We start from the raw sequence: 18,849 nt of genomic DNA on the forward strand, positions 1-18,849 counted from the left end.
CTTTATGGAGGTGAGGATGCCCTTAGTTTTAAATGGCAAGAGGCAACCAGAGGTAGAAAGTTTGAAAGGGTGTTCCATACAAAGGTGATGACAGGAAGAGGCACCAGCCTCAAAACTTCACATGGCAACCCTAAACCAAGTGGCTGAATATTTTCATTCAGCTAGTGTTACCTATGGAATGTTACTAGAGATGAGATTCCATTCTGACATTTTCCCCAAACTCCAGACTTGTATAACCAACTTCATCAATGCTTAGAATGATTTCAAACTGAATATCCCAAAGAGAATTTTTGTTTCCCTGCGTATATCCATGTATTCCAAACCTGTTCAACCACCAGCATTCCATTCATCCAGTTTCTCAGGCCAAAACTGTTAGCACTGCCCTCAATGCCTCTCTTTCTCCCTCACCTCCCATGTAATGCATCAGACCAGTCAGTTCTGTTTTCAGAATAGATCTTGAGCCTGACCGCTTCGCACCTTCGCTACCATCCAAGCCCAATCCACCATCATCTCCTGCCTGGACTACTGATCTGGCCCCTACTCCAACTTCTCATACAGACAAGACTGCACAACAGCCAAAATGATCTTTAAGAAAAAAAAGCGAATGTGATTCTCCTACACAGAGCCCTTCAACAGTCTCATTACCTTCCAAACAATCTCTTACCGTGGCCTACAGTGTAACCCATGTCCTGATCTGATCCCATACCTGCTCATCTTGATGACTTTGCTACCCCTTACTGCCTTGTGGGTCCTCCAAGCCCCCAGATCTGCCCCTGCCTCAGGGTCTTTCTGTTTGCATCACATTTCTCACTTCCCCACCATATTCAAATCTCAAGTGTGTCCCTCCATAGCTTTGCCTGCCCATGCTATTTAAGAGAACACCCCACCTCCCTCATGACTCTCTACTTCCTTTCCCTGCTCTGTTTTTTTCATAACACTAGCAGGAAAAAAAATACTTGTCTGTCTCTACTACTAGAATAAAGTTCCATGAGAGTTGAAACTCTCATCTCATTGTCTGTTTTATTTGTAGTGCCTAATAGGTTCTTATTAAGAATTTATTGAAGGAATGAGTGGGCTTGTATGTACCACTGAGCTTGGCTTCTATTCTGTTGCTGATGGGGAATGTCTTTCTAAGGAGGGAAACCAGCCCAGTTTGAACTAAAGTCTTCTGTTCTGAATTCTGTATATCTGAGAGTTGGGCAGATAGGTCCTCTGGGACTGTCAGCTGTGCGTAGGGAAATGGAGTCACATAATACAAATGTGCCTGCTGAGGGTCATCCCTGTGTATGATTGTGAGATAGATATCTTAAAGAAGTCCACTGAACATCCTACACCTTGGCTGTCCGCCACCCCTTTCCCACAACATGCCCATTCTTATTCCAGTTTATGCTTTTTTTTTTTTTTTTTTTTTTTTTTGAGAAAGGGAGAGGGCACAAGCAAGCAAGGGGCAGAGAGTGAGGGAGAAAGAGAATCCCATGAGGGGCAGAGGGAGAGAGAGAGAGAATCCCACACCAGCTCTGCACTGTCAGTGTGGGGCCTGAAGCAGGGCTCAAGCTAACCTGATGTGGGCCTCGAACTCACAAACCATGAGATCGTGACCTAAGCCAAAGTTGGATGCTTAACTGACTGAGCCCCCCAGGCATCCCCCTGTTTATACACTCTAAAGCTGTCCCCAGTAATGCTTTCTGGCTCTCCCAAATACATTTATGTTTCCAAGTCCATTACCAAGCCTCTAGGTAATGTCCACTCCTCTTCTGTTTTGGTCTTTATCCATTACAGGTGTGCAGTCATGGGACTCAGTGGTAAAGTTGACTTCTCCCACATATCTTATGTATAATGGAAGAACTTAAAAAGCTGCAATAATAGATAAGTTGATCAAAGAAGAAAAGAGGAATAAGTTTCCAAGCCAGCACCATACATCGGTTGCCAGTCCAGAACATAAATCATAACAAAAGGGCATTGTAAATGAAATTGTAAGATTAGGGACTCTCATTCCATCATCCACTCATTTAGTGGTGAAACGTGTTTCTTGGCTATCCAGTCTGGCTACCCCAGATTCTGTCCTCTGGCTGGATTTCCCTTGTCCAATGGGCTTTAAGACCATATCTGGGAAAAGGAACATTTGGAAGACACCCCTGACATCCCTGCAGAGGCTGTGACATTAGTAATCCCTTTCCAGATGGAGATGGGCCTAGAGACAGAGATTCATTCTGTTGGTTTGAGTTAGTCAGAGTTCATATGTTCCTGGCTTGTCATTTTTCTGCAGCTTCATTCTGTAGAACCTTTCTTGACTACCAGTTTAATTTTTGGGGAATTGTTGTCAGATCAGTCTCTGTGAGTCCTTAGGCCTGCTAGACACAATAGAAGGACCATGGGGACCCCTGCCTATCCTCATTGTTCTTAGTGTCAGCTGCTGATGGAGACCAATGGACTTTTCCCTAAAATGCCCAGCTCCCATAATATACCTATCCCTCACTGTCTGAACCTATACAGTTCCTGAATTCAGAAGGTGAGGACTATCAGTTATCCAAATGTATTTATTTGGTCCATGAGTTTTGGATAATGCATAGCAAGCATTCAGATAGTGAGAGATGCCTGTATATGTAAGAGCCTCTAGTGTGATTTCCCCTCAACTCCAGAGTTACATGCATCCTCCAGTCTGGAAGAATGAACAAGTTAGAAAAGCCAAGATCTTATAAGAAACTATGAGGAGGACGTGTTTTACCAAGAAAAGGCCATTAGGGGGAGCCTGCATGTCCCACTTTGGGGGTTGTAGTGACAAAACTCTAGGTCAGAAGGCAATGGTGTAGCTATCACCACCATATTCCCAGGTGCCAAAACCCTAGAAGCCTGCAGACTTGGGAATGCAACTCAGATGGACAGTCCCCAAAGGAAACACAGGGGGCCATGCTTAGTATCCAAAGCCTGACAGCTCAGCCCTGCACAGTGCACCTGTCCAAAAGTCCAGCTTTGCACAAGGAAAGGGTAATGCTGTGTGAAAATGCCTAGCTCTTATACAACAAGGAGCATTGCATGCCTATCAAATGTTATCATACTATTTTATTAGGGATTTTTATTCCAGATTTTGTCACTAATAATTTGATGCTTTTTTTTTTTTTTTTAGCCTGTGCTTTATAAATTTAATATCCAGTTTGTGTGTTCTTTTAAAAAGAATATAGTATTTAACAAAGTATATTTGGGGCCTGAGGTGAATAAAATATTGGGTTTTTTTTCCTTATTTTCCATCTAGGATGGTATATTATGTTGTCAAATATTAAAATGTATTCTAAAACATTGAAAATTATAAAGTGTGGTATTGGCAGAGAAAGTGACAGATCAATGGAACAAAATAGAAGTATGTGAACAAACCCAAACATATGTAATCATTAAATGTATGAAAAGGAGATTTAAATCACTGGCTAACCACTATGAAAATAAGTTAGAGCCCCATCTCGTACTTTATAATACAATAAATTTCACATTAATATTTTAATATAAAAATAAAATTTTAGAAGAAAATAGAGCTATGGAGGTGTTTTATAAGTCATATCTCCTTTTTATCAAATAAAACGTTTAAACATTCTGTATGTCCATTTTATAAACAAAAAAGACCACACATACGACTAACAAGAATGCATAACAGGCTCATAAATCAATAAGAAAATAGTGAATAACCCAACACAAAATGTCCTGAGGACATCAGTGCCAGAGAAGAAATGCACATATTGCCTTATGATATGTTAAATTCATAATTATAGATTATATTCTTCTCTCTATGCTTTGTATCCTTTCTTTTGACATAGTCATCTACTCTTTTGTCCTAGTTGTATCTTTATAGTATGGTTTTCGATGGGATAGCCAGATACCCTTGTATTTTCTTTTCAAGGTTTCCTTCACCATCCATGCCCTTTTATTCTTCCAAATAAACTTTTTTTTCCCCAAGTTCTTTAACCTTCTTGGAATTTAAGTTGAAATGACATTAAACCTACAATTTGAGAAAGAATTGACAGGATTATAATGTCCCGTCTTCCTACTCTGGAGCACAGTATTTCTCTCCATGTATTGAGATCAAGCTTAAAACTTTTTCCCCCCATAATGTGAATTATTTTAGACCAAGAAAAACATACACATTGTCTCTCCATTTGGCAACTTTGTAATACCCTTCCCCCCCCCCATGTTGTGTTTTTGTTTTTGTATTGAAATTTAGTTGATTAAAACAACGCTTTCATCATGTCATTCCCCTGCTTAAAAATCCTTCCTGGCAGTCTTCTACATCTGTTTCTCAAATTCTTTTCCAGCTTCCTCTGCACAGACTCCCTCCCCCTTCAGGATCCTGGTTTTCTGGCCCCTGGTCAAACCTCTTGACCTTTTCCCACATGGGTACATAGTCTCCAGTGTCCCTCCCACCGCCTCCCCCCTTTCTGTCTGTCTCCAGGTTGTACCAGCTCAAGGCCCATGTCCTTGACAACACCCCATCCCCTATCCCATAGGGGAGCACTGTACTCCCCTGGATCCATAGCATGTATTGTATTTTCCACTCAGCAATCATATTCCTTTGTGGCATTTATCCTGTTATTTTATTTTCCTTATTAGCATTTCATCTCCTTATTTTGTTAGCTTCTTTCAGGCAACAGTTCTGTCTCCTGTTTCTTTGTGTCCTCTGCTATGCAGTTCTCCACAGTAGCCACTCACTACACATGGCTATGAGCACTTAAAATGTGGCTTATTTAGTTAAGACACACTCAGCACAAAGTACACCAAGCTTCAAAACTCAGTACTAAAGAATGAATTAATTATGTCAATTAAAGGTTGAAAGGATAATATTTTGCATACATTTAGTTGAATAGAGCCTGTTATTAATTAACCCATTATTTAATGGGTAAAATTAATTTCACCCATTTCTTGATGCTTTTTTTTACAATGCTCCTAGAAATTTTTTAGCTGTAGGTCACATTTGTGGCTCACGTTATGTTTCTGTTAGCACCCATCTAGACTGCCCAGCAAAATGACTCTCCTACCAAAGGTGCTCCCAAATTGGTGGTGGTTTGAAATGAATGAAAATGAGGTTTTCTTTCAGTCATTTGAGGTTTTTCTCTCAGTCTCAACCCCTTTTTCTTGATTGGTGGGGAGCAGAGGGACTACATATTTTTATCCTCAGTAGTTAGGACCCAAATCCAGGAAACAGAAATTAAAGAAGAAACTCATCTGAGGGGCACCTGGGTGGCTCAGTCAGTTAAGCTTCTGACTCTTGAGTTCAGCTCAGGTTGTCATCTCATGGTTCATGGGATTGAGCCCTGCATTGGCTCCACATTGATAGCATTGAACCTGCTTGGGATTCTATCTCTCTCTCTGTCTGCCCCTTCCCCACTCACTTTCTGTGTTCATTCGCTCTCTCTCTTTCTCTCTCTCTCTCAAAATAAATAAATAAACATGGGGTGGGGAGGGGGGAAGATTGTGAGATAAATGCTGCTCCAAAGCACAGTCTTCTAAGGGCACCTGGGTGGCTTAGTCAGTTGAGCATCTGACTCTAGATTTTGGCTCAGGTCATGATCTCATAGTTGTGAGATAGAGCTCTGCATTGGGTGTGGAGCCTGCTTGAGATTCTCTCTCATTCTGCCTCCCGCTTGCACTCTCTCAATCTAAAATAAAAATAAATAGATAAATAACCTTTTTTTAAAAAAAGTGCTGTCCTATGATTTTGTGAAATGCAAGATCTAATTTCAGAGATTTTGTTTTGTTTTGAATAACAAAAACTACTTTTAGGAACAACTTATAGGAACCCCTTAAGTGGTTAACCTCATCTAAATTTATTTTGTTTTTAATTTTTTTAACATTTATTTATTATTGAGAGACAGAGACAGAGCATGAGCAGGGGAGGGGCAGAGGGAGAAGACACAGAATCTGAAGCAAGCTCCAGGCTCTGAGCTGTCAGCACAGAGCCTGACGCAGGGCTTGAACTCACAAACCGCAAGATCATGACCTGAGCTGAAGTTGGAGGCTTAACCGACTGAACCACCCAGGCGCCTCAACCTCATCTAAATTTAAAACTGTCATCATTAAATGGTAAAGTAAGTCCTTGTTTCAAAACTAAAAGTTGAAAGATTAAAAACACAAGTGTGTTCTAATACAGAAAAACAAATCAAAAAGAGGATGAGCATTGGAAAGGGCAAAAAAAAAAAAAAAAATTGTTAAATGGATGCTTGTGGCCAAATGAATAGCAAACAAATGGGAAGGTTACCTCTCAGTGACATGCCAGTGGGGTTTTGAGAACAGATGGCTTCTTTCTCTCTCTGTTTATTCTTCCCTTTTCTTCCTAGCTCTCCTTCTCTTAGTTCCTCTCCTTTCTTCCATTCCTTTCTTTAAAAAAAAAAAATCAATTTTCTACCTTTATGTAGCTTTCTCTCCTAAGTTATTATAATGCTAGATTTAAGTGCATTTAAATTATAGCACATTGCTCATTTACATCTTTAATTCACTCAAAATTTATTTTTGAGTATAGTCTGACACAGGATCTAAAATTTTTGTTTACAGGCAGTTGAGCAGAGCACTGTTTCTTGAATATATCATTGTGTTCTTGTTGATTTGTAATGATAATAGTAATAATTATTGAGAGCTTAGTATTGGCAAGGCAGTGTTTTGAGAACTTTGTATTTAAATTCCTAGTTGTGGGGCGCCTGGGTGGCTCAGTCGGTTGAGCGTCCGACTTCAGCTCAGGTCACGATCTCACGGTTCATGAGTTCGAGCCCCGCGTCGGGCTCTGGGCTGATGGCTCAGAGCCTGGAGCCTGCTTCCGATTCTGTGTCTCTCTCTCTCTCTCTGCCCCTCCCCCATTCATGCTCTGTCTCTCTCTGTCTCAAAAATAAATAAACATTAAAAAAAAAATTTAAAAAAAAAATTCCTAGTTGTGTTTCTTTCCTTTTTTTTTTTTTTTTAAGTTTGTTTGTTTGTTTAAGTAATCTCTGCACCCAACCTGAGTTTCAAACAACTCTGGGATCAAGAATTGCATGGTCTTCTGACTGAGCCATCCAGGCACCCTCTGGTTGTTTCTTGAGCAAAGTTTTCCACGTGTTTAGACATTTTAAATGAACATTAACTGTTGTCCCTCCATTCATTAAGACGTTAAAAAAAAATACAAAATAACTTGCTTTTCCACTTGGGTCCCGATTTTTTTTCTCTCTCTAGTAGTTGAGGACCTCTCATAAAAACAAGTGCCCTGCCTTCTACTTTTAAGACTGGTGGAAGAGTTATGGAGACCAAGAAATTCTACCTTTCCATTTCTCATCAAGGATGTTACTTATAGGTGTCTTTCAGGTTGCAGAAAAGATGGAAAAAAGGACATGTGCACTCTGCCCCAAAGACTCCGAGTATAGTGTCCTATACATTGCAAAAAAAGAGACTATAGCTGCTCATGAAAATTGTTTGGTAAGTTACTTGAAAACACATGAGTCCTTTTAGGGAAGGACGTACCAATATAGATAATGTACTTTGGAGACAAAGAATGATGAGTTGGCCATGGTTTGGGCTTTTAAGTGGGGATTTGGGAAGCAAATTTCCTAACTTTTTAAACTGTTTCAGATCTTACCACCTTATGATTACATTTTAGCTGTATTTATAAATGATCGAACACAATTATGATAAGCTTCTCTGAAGATATTTTAATGAGATATTTCAAATATAATAGATACCCATAGACATTTCACCCAGATTTGAAAAATCATACTGTATTTGTTTTAGCTTGGATTTTTTTTTTTTTTAAGAAATAAAACATAGTTAAGGACTCTCTAATTCTCTCTCTTCCCCTCCCACCATCCCTCTTGAGATATAATTGCCATCACAGATTTGGTTTTCACCATGTATATTTAAGTGCTTATAACAAGGTATGATGAGGTTTTACATGTTCTTGGACTTTGTAGAATTTCAGCCAGCTTCTGTGAACTATTGAGATTCATCCATGTGAGAAATTTCACTCTTAAGTCTTCAATTTTAAATGTTAGAGAATTCTTTTGTGACTGCCACTATTAAACTATTCTCATGTGAATGAGCATTTAGGTTTTTCCACTTTTTTTCATATAACTAACCAGCTGTCATGAACATCCTTGTATAAGTCCCCTAAATCACGGGAGAATTTCTCTGGTGTAGGGCACAGAGCAAAAACCAGAAATGGTGGACACAGAGGGTGCATTTTGCACCTCACTACATGCACCAAATTGCTTTCAAAAAGGATGACACCAAATTCATTTCTCGTCTTCCTTGCCATACATGATATTATGAAATTTTAATTTTTTCCTCTCTGATGGGTGTGAAATGGTCTCTTGTTTTCATTTGCAGTTTCTAGATTTGGCTATGCTTATGCACAGATCTTTTTGTCACTTCTGTGACTTGTGTTGCTGGACCACATTTTGTCTTTGGGATATTGATTTTGTTTAAGTGTATTTTTATATGTATATAAATAGATGCTAATGCATTATTATATATGTTAGCTTTTAATTTATGGTGTTTCCTTTCAGAGCCTTATAATGTATCCTTATTAAATATATCATTGTTTTCCTTTATAATTTGTAGGAGTTCTTCACTAAGAAATTCTTTTCTTTACTAAGATTCCCCCCCCCCCCCAATTTTAAATTTTGTCTTTTTTCATTTAGTTTCTTAATCCAACTGGAATTTATTTGGACTACTGTGTAAAGTAGGGATCTCCTCTTTTGTCATATGATTAACCCCTTTTCCCAGCATTATTTGACTAATCTGTTCTTTTGTCATTGATTTTAGTGATAATAATGATAACTCTTATTATTCAGTGTTCACCAGGTGTAAGGTAATATTCTGGAAGCTTAACCTGTATTAAACTATTAATCCTTACAACAACCCCAAGAGGTAGGTATCATTATTATGCCCAAACTAAAGATGAGACATCTGAGGCACAGAGAGTTTAAGTCACTTGCCCAAGGTCATGCAGCTGTAAGTGACTGAGCCAGGATTCTTACCCGGCCTGTCTACTTCTAGAACCCCCACTTTTATCCAGTGTGCTAACGATATAATATATGTGTACATATCTGTTTCTGGCTCTTTAGTCTGTTCCATTGGTCACTTTGCCTATCCCTCAGCTGATACAACATTGTCTTAATTACTATAATTTTATGATAAGCCATGGCTCTTTTTTAGTGCTTTGAATTTTGGGGTCATTTATGAGTTTCACACAAATTCCTTTTGGAATTTTAACTGGAATTCCATTGAATTTAGGAAAAATTATATGAGTGTTTCTATCCATCAACAGAGTATCTCCAACTATTCAGGTCATTTTTTATGAATTTCAGAAATATTCAAACATTTTTTTTTTATGTAGAGGTCTACAACTTTGGATTAATCTTTTTCCTGGCTTTGGTTTTGTTGTTGTTTGTTTTTTGTTTCATTACCTTTTCCTAATGCTTTTTTTCGTTAAATTGAAGTATAAAAAAAATTGTAGTTGACACACAGTGTTACGTGTTTCAGGTGTAAACATATTGAGTAATTCTACTCTACATTATGTTGTGCTCACCACAACTGTAGCTACCATCTGTTACAATACCATTAGCTACATATATTCCCTAGTCTGTGCCTTTCATCCCTGGGATTTACTCATTCCATGACTGGAAGACTAGACCTCCCATTCCTCGTCACCCATTTTGCCTGTGCCCTCTCCACCTTCCTCTCTGGCAGCCACCAGTTTATTCTCTCTTTATGGGTCTTTTTCTGATTTTTTGTTTGTTCATTTGTTATTTAGTTTCCACATATCATTGAAATCATATAGTACTTGTCTGTCTCTGTCTGATATTTCACTTAGCATAATGCTCTCCAGGTCCATCCATGTTGTTGAAAATGGCAAGATCTCTTTCTTTTTTATGGCTAAGTAATATTCCATTACACACACACACACACACACACACACACACACACAAACACACACCACCTTCTTTATACATTCAGCTGCTTATGGTTGCTTCCATGTATTGGCTCTTATAAATAATGCTGCAGTAAACATGGGGTGAGTATATCTTTTTGAATCAGTGTTTTCATTGTCTTTGGATAAATACCCAGTAGTTGTATTACTGGATCATATGGTATTTCTGTTTTCAGTTGTTTCAGGAACCTTCATACTGTTTTCCATAGTAGCTCTGCAATTTAGATTCCCAACAGTGCATGTGCATTCCTTTGTTCCCACATTCTTGCCATCACTTGTTATTTCTTGTCTTTTGGATACTAGCCATTCTGACAGGTGTGAAGTGATATCTCATTGTGATTTTGATTTATTTTTCCCTGATGATGAGTGATGTTGAGCATCTTTTCATGTGTCTGTTGGCCATCAGTATGTCTTCTTTGGAAAAATGTCTCTACAGGTCTTCTGCCCATTTTTGATCAGATTATTTGTTTTTTTGGTGTTGAGTTATATGAATTCTTTTATCTGTTTGGGATATTAATCCTTTATCAGATATGTCATTTGCAAATATCTTCTCCCATTCAGTAGGTTGCCTTTTCATTTTGTTGACAGTTTCCTGTGCTGTGCAAAAGCATTTTATTTTGGAGTAGTCCCAATAGTTTATTTTTGCTTTTGTTTCCCCTGCCTAAGAAGACATATCTAGAAAGAAGACATATCATGTTACTATGGCTGATGTCTAAGAGATTACTCCCTATGTTTTCTTCTAGAAGTTTTATCGTTTCAAGTCTCACATTTAGGTCTTTAATCCATTTTGAGTTCATTTTTGCATATGGTATAAGAAAGTGGTCCAGCTTTATCCTTCTCCATGTAGCTGCCATGTTTTCCCAACACCATTTATTGAAGAGACTGTCTTTTCCCCATTGTATATTCTTATCTCCTTTGTTGAAGATTAGTTGGCCATATAATCATGGGTTTATTTCTGTGGTCTCCTGGTTTATTTCTGTTCTGTTGATCTATATGTCTGTTTTTGTGCTGGTACCATACTGTCTGATTATTATATGTGTCTTTAAGTCTGAGATTGTGCTACCTCCTTCTTCTTTCTCAAGACTGCTTTGGCTTTTGGGGTCTTTTGTGGTTCCATACAAATGTTAGTATTATTTGTTGTAGTTCTGTGAAGAATGCTATTGGTATTTTGATAGAGATGGCATTGAATCTATAGATTGCTTTGTGATTGCATTGTGTAATGTTGATCTTCAATTGAGAGATAGGTTAGATTCTTTTGGTTTCAGGTAACACACAGAAACTTGAGCCAACCTAAACATAAAAGTTGCCTTTCAAATTTTTTTTAAAAGTTTAAATCCAAGTTAGTTAACATATGTAATAATGATTTCAGGAATAGAATTTAGTGATTCAACATTTATATATAACACCCAGTGCTCATCACAAGTGTCCTCCTTAATGCCCATCACCCATATAGCCCCTCCCCTACCCAACACCCCTCCAGCAATCCTCAGTTTGTTCTCTGTACTCAAGAGTCTTTTATGGTTTGTCTCCTCTCTGTTTTTATCTTATTTTTGCTTCCCTTCCCCTATGTTTATCTGTTTTGTTTCTTAAATTCCACATATAAGTGAAATCATATGATATTTGTCTTTCTCTGACTTACTTCACTGCATAATATACACGCTAGTTCCATCCATGTTGTTGCAAATGTCAAGATATCATTCTTTTTTGATTGCCCAGTAATATTCCATATAAAAGTGACTCTTTAATCAGACTTCAGGGGCATTTCATGGCTCCTGAAGGCAGACACACAAGCATGTCTAAGAAACAGTAGCTAGAAAGCCATCAGGAACCCATGATATCCTCTCTAGCCCTCATTTTTGTTTTCCTCTTTGCAGACTGGCTTACTCTCTATCATGTGGCTTAGAGTCTATTCCACTCTCTCAGGGAAGGGAATCCAGTTGGCCCAGCTTCAGTTCAGGGCCCTAACCAGGTCCATTTAAACGTTGGGGTCAGGGTTATGCAGTATAAAACATGCCTGGGGATCCTTCCAAAGAAAAGCAGGGTGGCTTGTGATCTGCTTATACACCCCAAAAGATGGTCACTGTTATACCCCCAATCCATCTTCCACCCCCAGTGAGTACTTTCGATACCATTTTATGACTTGTGGCTCTCAACGGTACTTTGAGCATATTCTGAATTTTTTCTTTTCCCAATCTGCAGCTGTATTCTTCAGCACTTGTGGAATGTGAGGATCATGATCCAAGTAATGACGACAGAAGTTTTGATGTGGAGTCAGTAAAGAAAGAAATCCATAGAGGAAGGAGGTTGGTAAGTACAAATGACTTTATTACTCAGACAAAACGAACAGATATTAAAGGGGATGTTTCCAAAAGAAAGTCTACTTGATTGGTAAACCAGGGATAGAGACACATCTTGTAGAGCTGAAAGATGTAGGGTCTTTAGAGTGGGAGAGAGCCAAAGCATAAGAGACTCCTAAAAACTGAGAACAAACTGAGGGTTGATAGGGGGTGGGAGGGAGGGTAGGGTAGGTGATTGAAGAGGGCATCTTTTGGGATGAGCACTGGGTGTTGTATGGAAACCAATTTGACAATAAATTTCATATATTAAAAAAAAAGATGTAGGGTCTGTATTAGAAACTTAGATTTTACTGAACATTTAATATTTTAAAATAAACTACAACATGCTTCATCAGCAAAGTATATAGGAGTTAGAATGCTTTGGGCTGTAAGTAGAAGGAACCCAACTCAAACTGGCTTTAAAAAAAGGATGCTTATTTTCTCACTTAGCCAGAGGGAATGCTGGCTTCAGAGTTGGTTTATTTAGTGGCTTAATGGTGTCATCAAGACCCCATCATCCTTTCTGTCATCCTGTCCACATCAGTTGGTCCTCCTGTGGTCATAGGGTAGGCCATAGGCAACAACTGAAGGGTCAGGCTTTCTTGTTCCCATCTGGTGAAAGAAAAAGTTCATCCCCAAGTATGGAGTAAGACCCTTCTGAAAATTTAATTAAGCCACACCCATCCTCCTGCACCAGTTGCTGGAGGTGACCATAACTAATTAGTATCTATCCCCTTGGATCTGGGGTCAGCTCCCCCTGGGAAGGTAGAGTGAGGAGTAGTTACCCTCCTGGTTCTGTTACAGCAGACTTCCTCTATGGAAAGCCCTTCACGGCTTAGCAAGCAGTACAGCAGGTGTGAGCACCTAATGCCCACCACTACAGTAAGGTTTGTGATCTGGAACAAACATTTATGTAGTCCTTGCAAGGCTGACACATATATGAAGGCAGTTTCTGCACAGCCTGATGTGCTTTGAGAAGGATCAGCACAGGTCACTCAAGCAAGCAAGAACCTTAGCACAGGTGAGCACCAGGAAGCCTTCCTGGCTGGGGAGGAGTGAGGGTAAGGAAGATAGGGAAGGAGGATGGCATGTTTACAAAACTAAAAGTACATGACTGTGTGTGGCATCCTCTCTCCTGACTTTATGGGATTCTGTAAGATACACCAGAATGCAGGAAACCATCCCTTGTCGTAGATAATGAGTCGACCCTGGCTTCTCACTTTGACAACTAAAGCTGCAGTAAACATCTTTGTACACATATCCTGTGTACTTGTTTGAGCTTTGCTGTAGAGCACATTCCTAGAAGTGAAATGGCTGAGTCAAAGAGAATTCCCTCTGATAATTTTGAAACGTGCTAACAAACCGTCCCCCAGAAAGGCTGTACCATTTTATACTTCTGTGGATGAAACAGCACTTTTCCCAGCCCTTGACAAAATGAGCATCACGAATCTGCTTAATTTTTGCACCTGACAGGAAGTGGTACCTTGCGTTTCCCCTCACTGGTGAGGTTGAACTTTAGTTCTCCTCAGGCACCTCCCACCCGCCCCACCCCCACCCAGCCCCAGCAGTTCTTCCCAGTCCCACAGTCCAGCACTGCCAACACTCTCCTGCGAACACTCTGGACTCCCTCTCCTCACCACCCTCACACACCATTTCCTTACCCACCATCAAAACCCCCACCCCTGGTGAAATGCATCTGTCTGTTGTCTGCTTGTGCTGAAGAGACTGGCACTTGAGCACTTGAACAACCGGACAAAAACCCACAAATGTGTTGACTGATCTTAGATTCACGGCCACAAATCTCAAAAGGAATCTCAACACTTCACCCTCCACCCTCTACATTTATTGTTTCATTTCCTTTCTTTTTAGAACCTCTCCCCACCCCAACTGCCCATCCCCAAGTTGATGACTATATTTCATTTTTCTTTTTGATAGACTTTTTTGCTTTTAGAGCAGTTTTAGGTTCACAGAACACTTGAGGGAAAAGTACAAAGACTTCCCATAAACCTCCCACTGCTCCACACACACACACACACACACACAGCCTCCTTTTTATCAACATCCCCCACCCAGAGTGGTGCATTGTTACAACCGATGAACCTACATTAGCACATCATCAAAACACCCAAAGTCCATAGTTTACATTAGAGTTCATCTTGGTGGTGTACATATTTTTGTCTGATTTTTACCTAGCAATGGAAGCCATTAGCCAGGAACTCCTATCCAAACCACTGCCCATCCACCTCTGTCCCCAGACTCTGGGACCTCCCTCTTGTCAAAGCCAACCCTCCACTTAGACTTTGGAGTCATCACCTGCCCCTCCTTAAGGACTATCTCTTGCATTTCCCTTTACCCCATTCACATCAGTATCCCAGCTTGTACTAGCTTATTTCCTTCAGCATATGTATGTCTGATCAACTGATCATGTCATCTTAAACCCTCCTTTGTACACAAAAAAACCTGGCCAATTACAATGTCACTTTTCTGTCCTTAGCTGACCTTTGAGCAGTATTCATTACACAGTTGCCCACGCCCCTGCACCTTGAAGCCCTTTCTTCCTTTGACTTCCTGCACATGCTGTGCTACTTCTCTGACCTTTCTGGCTGCTGCCGCCCAGGCACCATGGCTGTTTTGCCCTCTCTGCTCAACCTCTAAAGTGTGCAGTCCCCGAGGGTTTCCCGGGCTCCTTCCTCCATCTGAACGTCTTTCCTGTGTGACCTCCTCCAGTCCCCATGGCTTCAGAACCGTACTTTTGCCAGGGCCTCTGTGCCTCTAGCCCTGACCACCAACCTGACATACCTATGTGAATATTTAATAGCATCTCATATTAAACCGGCCAAAGGACACAATTCCAGCCCCTCCAAACATACACACACTGCATCCACACCCTTGGGTCCTCACCTCAGTGAACAGCCCACCATTCGTCCATCATCATCTTCTCATCAACCTCCCAGCCCAGTGTGGAGCCCGTCAGTGCCACCCGCAGACCCTGCATCCTCCCCTTCTTTCTGTCACTAACCTACCACAGTGAAGTCCCAGATCTCCCTAAACATCACTGATGCTTTTTCTGCACTGTCTCCTGTGCATCCCTGCCCCAGCCCATCCTCCACACAAGCCACAACAGTGTCTTTAAAATACTGGTCACTTCATGTTCCCATTGCATGAAGCCAAAACCCTAACTCCTTACTCTGGTTTGCATCCCATACATGACCCAACCCCTTGCTCACCCCTTGGATCTTTGACTCTCAAATCTCTGCTCCAGCAACATTAGCCCATCCCTGTTGTCCTTCTGGTGAGCTTGCCATTGGGTGGGAAGCACATTCTTGCACCAGAACATAAGGCCTTCTGCCTACAATAGCCTTCTCCTTGCTTTTTTGCCTGCTAGGACCTCTTACTATTATTCAAATCTGAACTTCTATATCACCTCCTCAGAGAGGCCTTTGCTGACCTCCAACCTGAATTAGGGACCCAGCAACTGTGTCGCTTCACCTTATTTTAACTTATACAAAGCATGTATCACTGTTATTAGGTTTGCTTTATGTGATCATGGTCTCTCTCCACTAGAATGTTAACTTTACAAGGGCAGATATCTTGTCCACTACTGTTTCCCTCTACCTTAGAACAGTGCTGGCCACGTCCCATTTACTCAGCAGTCGTTATGTGAATGAAATTTTATTAACCATTTGTATTTCTTCTGTGATTTGCCCATTCCCATTTTTCTGTGGGTTTATCAGAGTCTTAGCCCTTTTTTAAAAATGTTTATTTTTGAGTGAGAGACAGTGCAAATGTGGGACATGCAGAGAGAGAGGGAGTCCAAGGATCTGAAGCCCGCTCTGTGATGACAGCAGACAGACGGAGGTGGGGCTCAAACCCATGAACCATGAGATCATGATCTGAGCTGAAGTCAGATGCGTAACCACCTAAGCCATCCAGGTGCCCCCCGAGTCTCAACCCTTTATCAAATAAGCAGCAAAACATTTTTTTTCTTTTTTTTATTGGTATAGTTGACATACAATATTGGTTTTAGGTGTAGAACATAGTTATTTGACATTTATATACATTATGAAATGATCATAAGAAGCCTAATTACCATTGATCACCATATTCCAGTATTATTGACTATATTCTCTATGTTCTACATTATATCCCCTGATTTTTTTTAATAACTGGAAGTTTATACCTCTTAATCTCCTTCACCTATTCACCCACCAGTTTTTTCTTTGTATTTATGAGTCTGTTTCTGTTTTCATACATTTTCTTTCATTTTTTTTCTAATGGTAGCTGTCACCATACAAATGGAAGTTTAAATTTTTTGTGTAGTCCGATCTGTCAGTCTTTTTCTCTGTAGCTTCTGAGTTTCCTTCCTTGCTGAGCCTTCTTGACCTTAATACCATACATTTTTTATTAACTAAAATTTTTTTCTTATAGTTAGAGCCTTAATCCATGTGTAATTTATTTGGTAATATATTGTGAGGTAAGGACGTAACTTTGTTTTTTTTCTACATATAATGCCAGATAGCCCTCCAAATTAAATGATCATCCTTTTGTGCTCTGATTTGAAATCCCACCTTTAGCATAATCTAACTTCTTACCCATATTTGAATTTTGTTCGTATGGTTGCTTGTGCTGACTTTGGGATGTGTGAGCTATCTCCTGTTTTGCAAGGTGGTTTCATTGTGCTTCCCTTTCATTCAGAACAGAGCGTGATAAGCTTTGGGCATGCCCTGGACTCCCCTAAACCAGTTAGATTTCCTTGGCCACAGACTGTCCTCCTAGCCATCTCTGCATCACCTTCATATATAAAATTCAAGATCAGTTGGCTAATATATAAAAGCAAGAGATCAAATAAATTGAACTTAGAAAAAAATTTACCACTCAGGGCTTTGTTTTGTTTTTTAATTTAAAATTTTCGGCCCTACTACATAGACTCCAGAGATGTTTCACTTACTTTATGTCACATTGTCCTCAGTAGAAACTCTGTAAGACAGGCAGTGTTATGCCCAGGGAAGGACCTGGGTCTAAGAGAGGGGAGACCGGTGGCTTGCACAGTCCTTGGGGGCACTGCCAGGAGCCACCCTCGTCATAGGCCCCAGTGTCCTTAACAGGACCCCTTGCCCAGAACAGGACAAATTTATTTTTAGAAATCTCTCTTAAAGTCCTTGGGGGCACCTGGGTGGCTCAGTCAGTTAAGCATTCGACTCTTGATTTCAGCTCATGATCTCACAGTTCATGAATTGGAGCCACACATCAGGCTGTATACTGGTAGAGACTACATGGGATTCTCTGTCTCCCCTCTTGCTGCCCCTCTCCCGCTCACTCTGTCTCTCCAAAATAAATGAGTAAACTTAAAAAAAAATTTTTTTGGGGGGGGAAATAAAAAGGGTTTTCTGCTTTTAGTCAAATTATTACAGACCAGTACAAACCAAACACTTTACCTAGCAGAGGTTTTGCTGAAATTTCAAAATGAGCAGCCAGCTGTAAATACCTAACATTTGTGGATGAGGACATTAGGGCTGCTGACTTTAAAAATAAGATTTAATGACACCTTTAACTTTAAATTTTAAAAAAGATTATGAAAAACAGGTGCTTACTCAGTAAAATCTGTTCTTTTATAGACGTGCGCATTCTGTAATAAAAGAGGAGCCACCGTGGGATGTGATATAAAAGCCTGTCTCAAGAGTTACCACTTTTTCTGTGCCAAGAATGCCCACGCAGTTCTACAAACCGATAGATCTCGAGGAATTTATAAGTATTTAATCAATTTTAAAACTACATTTGGGGGAATGGAATAAGGAGTGGTTAGATTAAGACAAACAGATTTTCAAAGATAATTTCATGCAAATGGTTTCCAAGTAAGAACATGGTTTGGGGGATGCTCATTTGGGAACCTGACTTCACAATACCTTCCCTAAATCTAATAGAAAGAAAATAAGCAGGGTCGGTTTTGATTTTATTCTTCCTACATCCTTTCCTTCCTGGTAAAAAGTGCTGGTTGCCATAGTGGCATGAGTGACCTAATGGGTGGCCACAGGACCGGTTGACTATTGCCCTCTTCTCCTAACAGGAGGCTTACTTGTTGGCCACAAGTCCATGGTTTATCTATCTTGTCTGCTGAATGCTTTTTTCCCACCACTCTCACCGCCATCTTACATATAAACAGCTTTTAAAAATGATAAACTATGCAGCAAATACAGTAATCAGTCATTGAGTCCTTGAAGAAAATAATTCTATTTGAATTGTCTTTGGCTGTTAAATCTTGCTTCTCTTCCTTCAGTGATTCTTTAATGGTAATTTGGACCCAGTACAGCATGTTTCAAGTCCAATAGAACTGTATTTGTTTTATCAATGAAGAAACTTGATCTTCCTTCTGATGCAAGATGGCAGTTCAGTTATATAAGACAATTTAGTCAGATGGAATTGGTAGGCCAGTTGTTAACTGATTCAATGGATTACCCTTTTTTGGTATGTAGATGCAGTCTAAAACATGACATATAAAGTTAAGAAAATATCTAGAAGAAGTTTTCACTTTTTTTAAAGTTATGGAATGGAATAAAAAAGAAAATGATGGCTTGAAGAGCC

At 39.9% G+C, this 18,849-nt stretch overlaps 1 protein-coding gene across 3 annotated transcripts in view; it reads left to right on the forward strand.

Moving 5' to 3' along the window:
- Window positions 1-18,849, forward strand: part of SETDB2 (SET domain bifurcated histone lysine methyltransferase 2) — an 89,374-nt gene that overhangs the window by 60,497 nt on the left and 10,028 nt on the right. For all 3 annotated transcript variants that reach the window (XM_058685887.1, XM_058685882.1, XM_058685873.1), the window contains 3 exons: window positions 7,301-7,422; window positions 12,134-12,241; window positions 17,886-18,019. In XM_058685887.1, the coding sequence (XP_058541870.1) occupies window positions 7,301-7,422; window positions 12,134-12,241; window positions 17,886-18,019 (364 nt within the window). The remainder of the gene's footprint in view (window positions 1-7,300; window positions 7,423-12,133; window positions 12,242-17,885; window positions 18,020-18,849) is intronic.

This window comes from Neofelis nebulosa, chromosome 1, assembly GCF_028018385.1.
Source record: "Neofelis nebulosa isolate mNeoNeb1 chromosome 1, mNeoNeb1.pri, whole genome shotgun sequence".
Taxonomy (NCBI): Eukaryota; Metazoa; Chordata; class Mammalia; order Carnivora; family Felidae; genus Neofelis; species Neofelis nebulosa.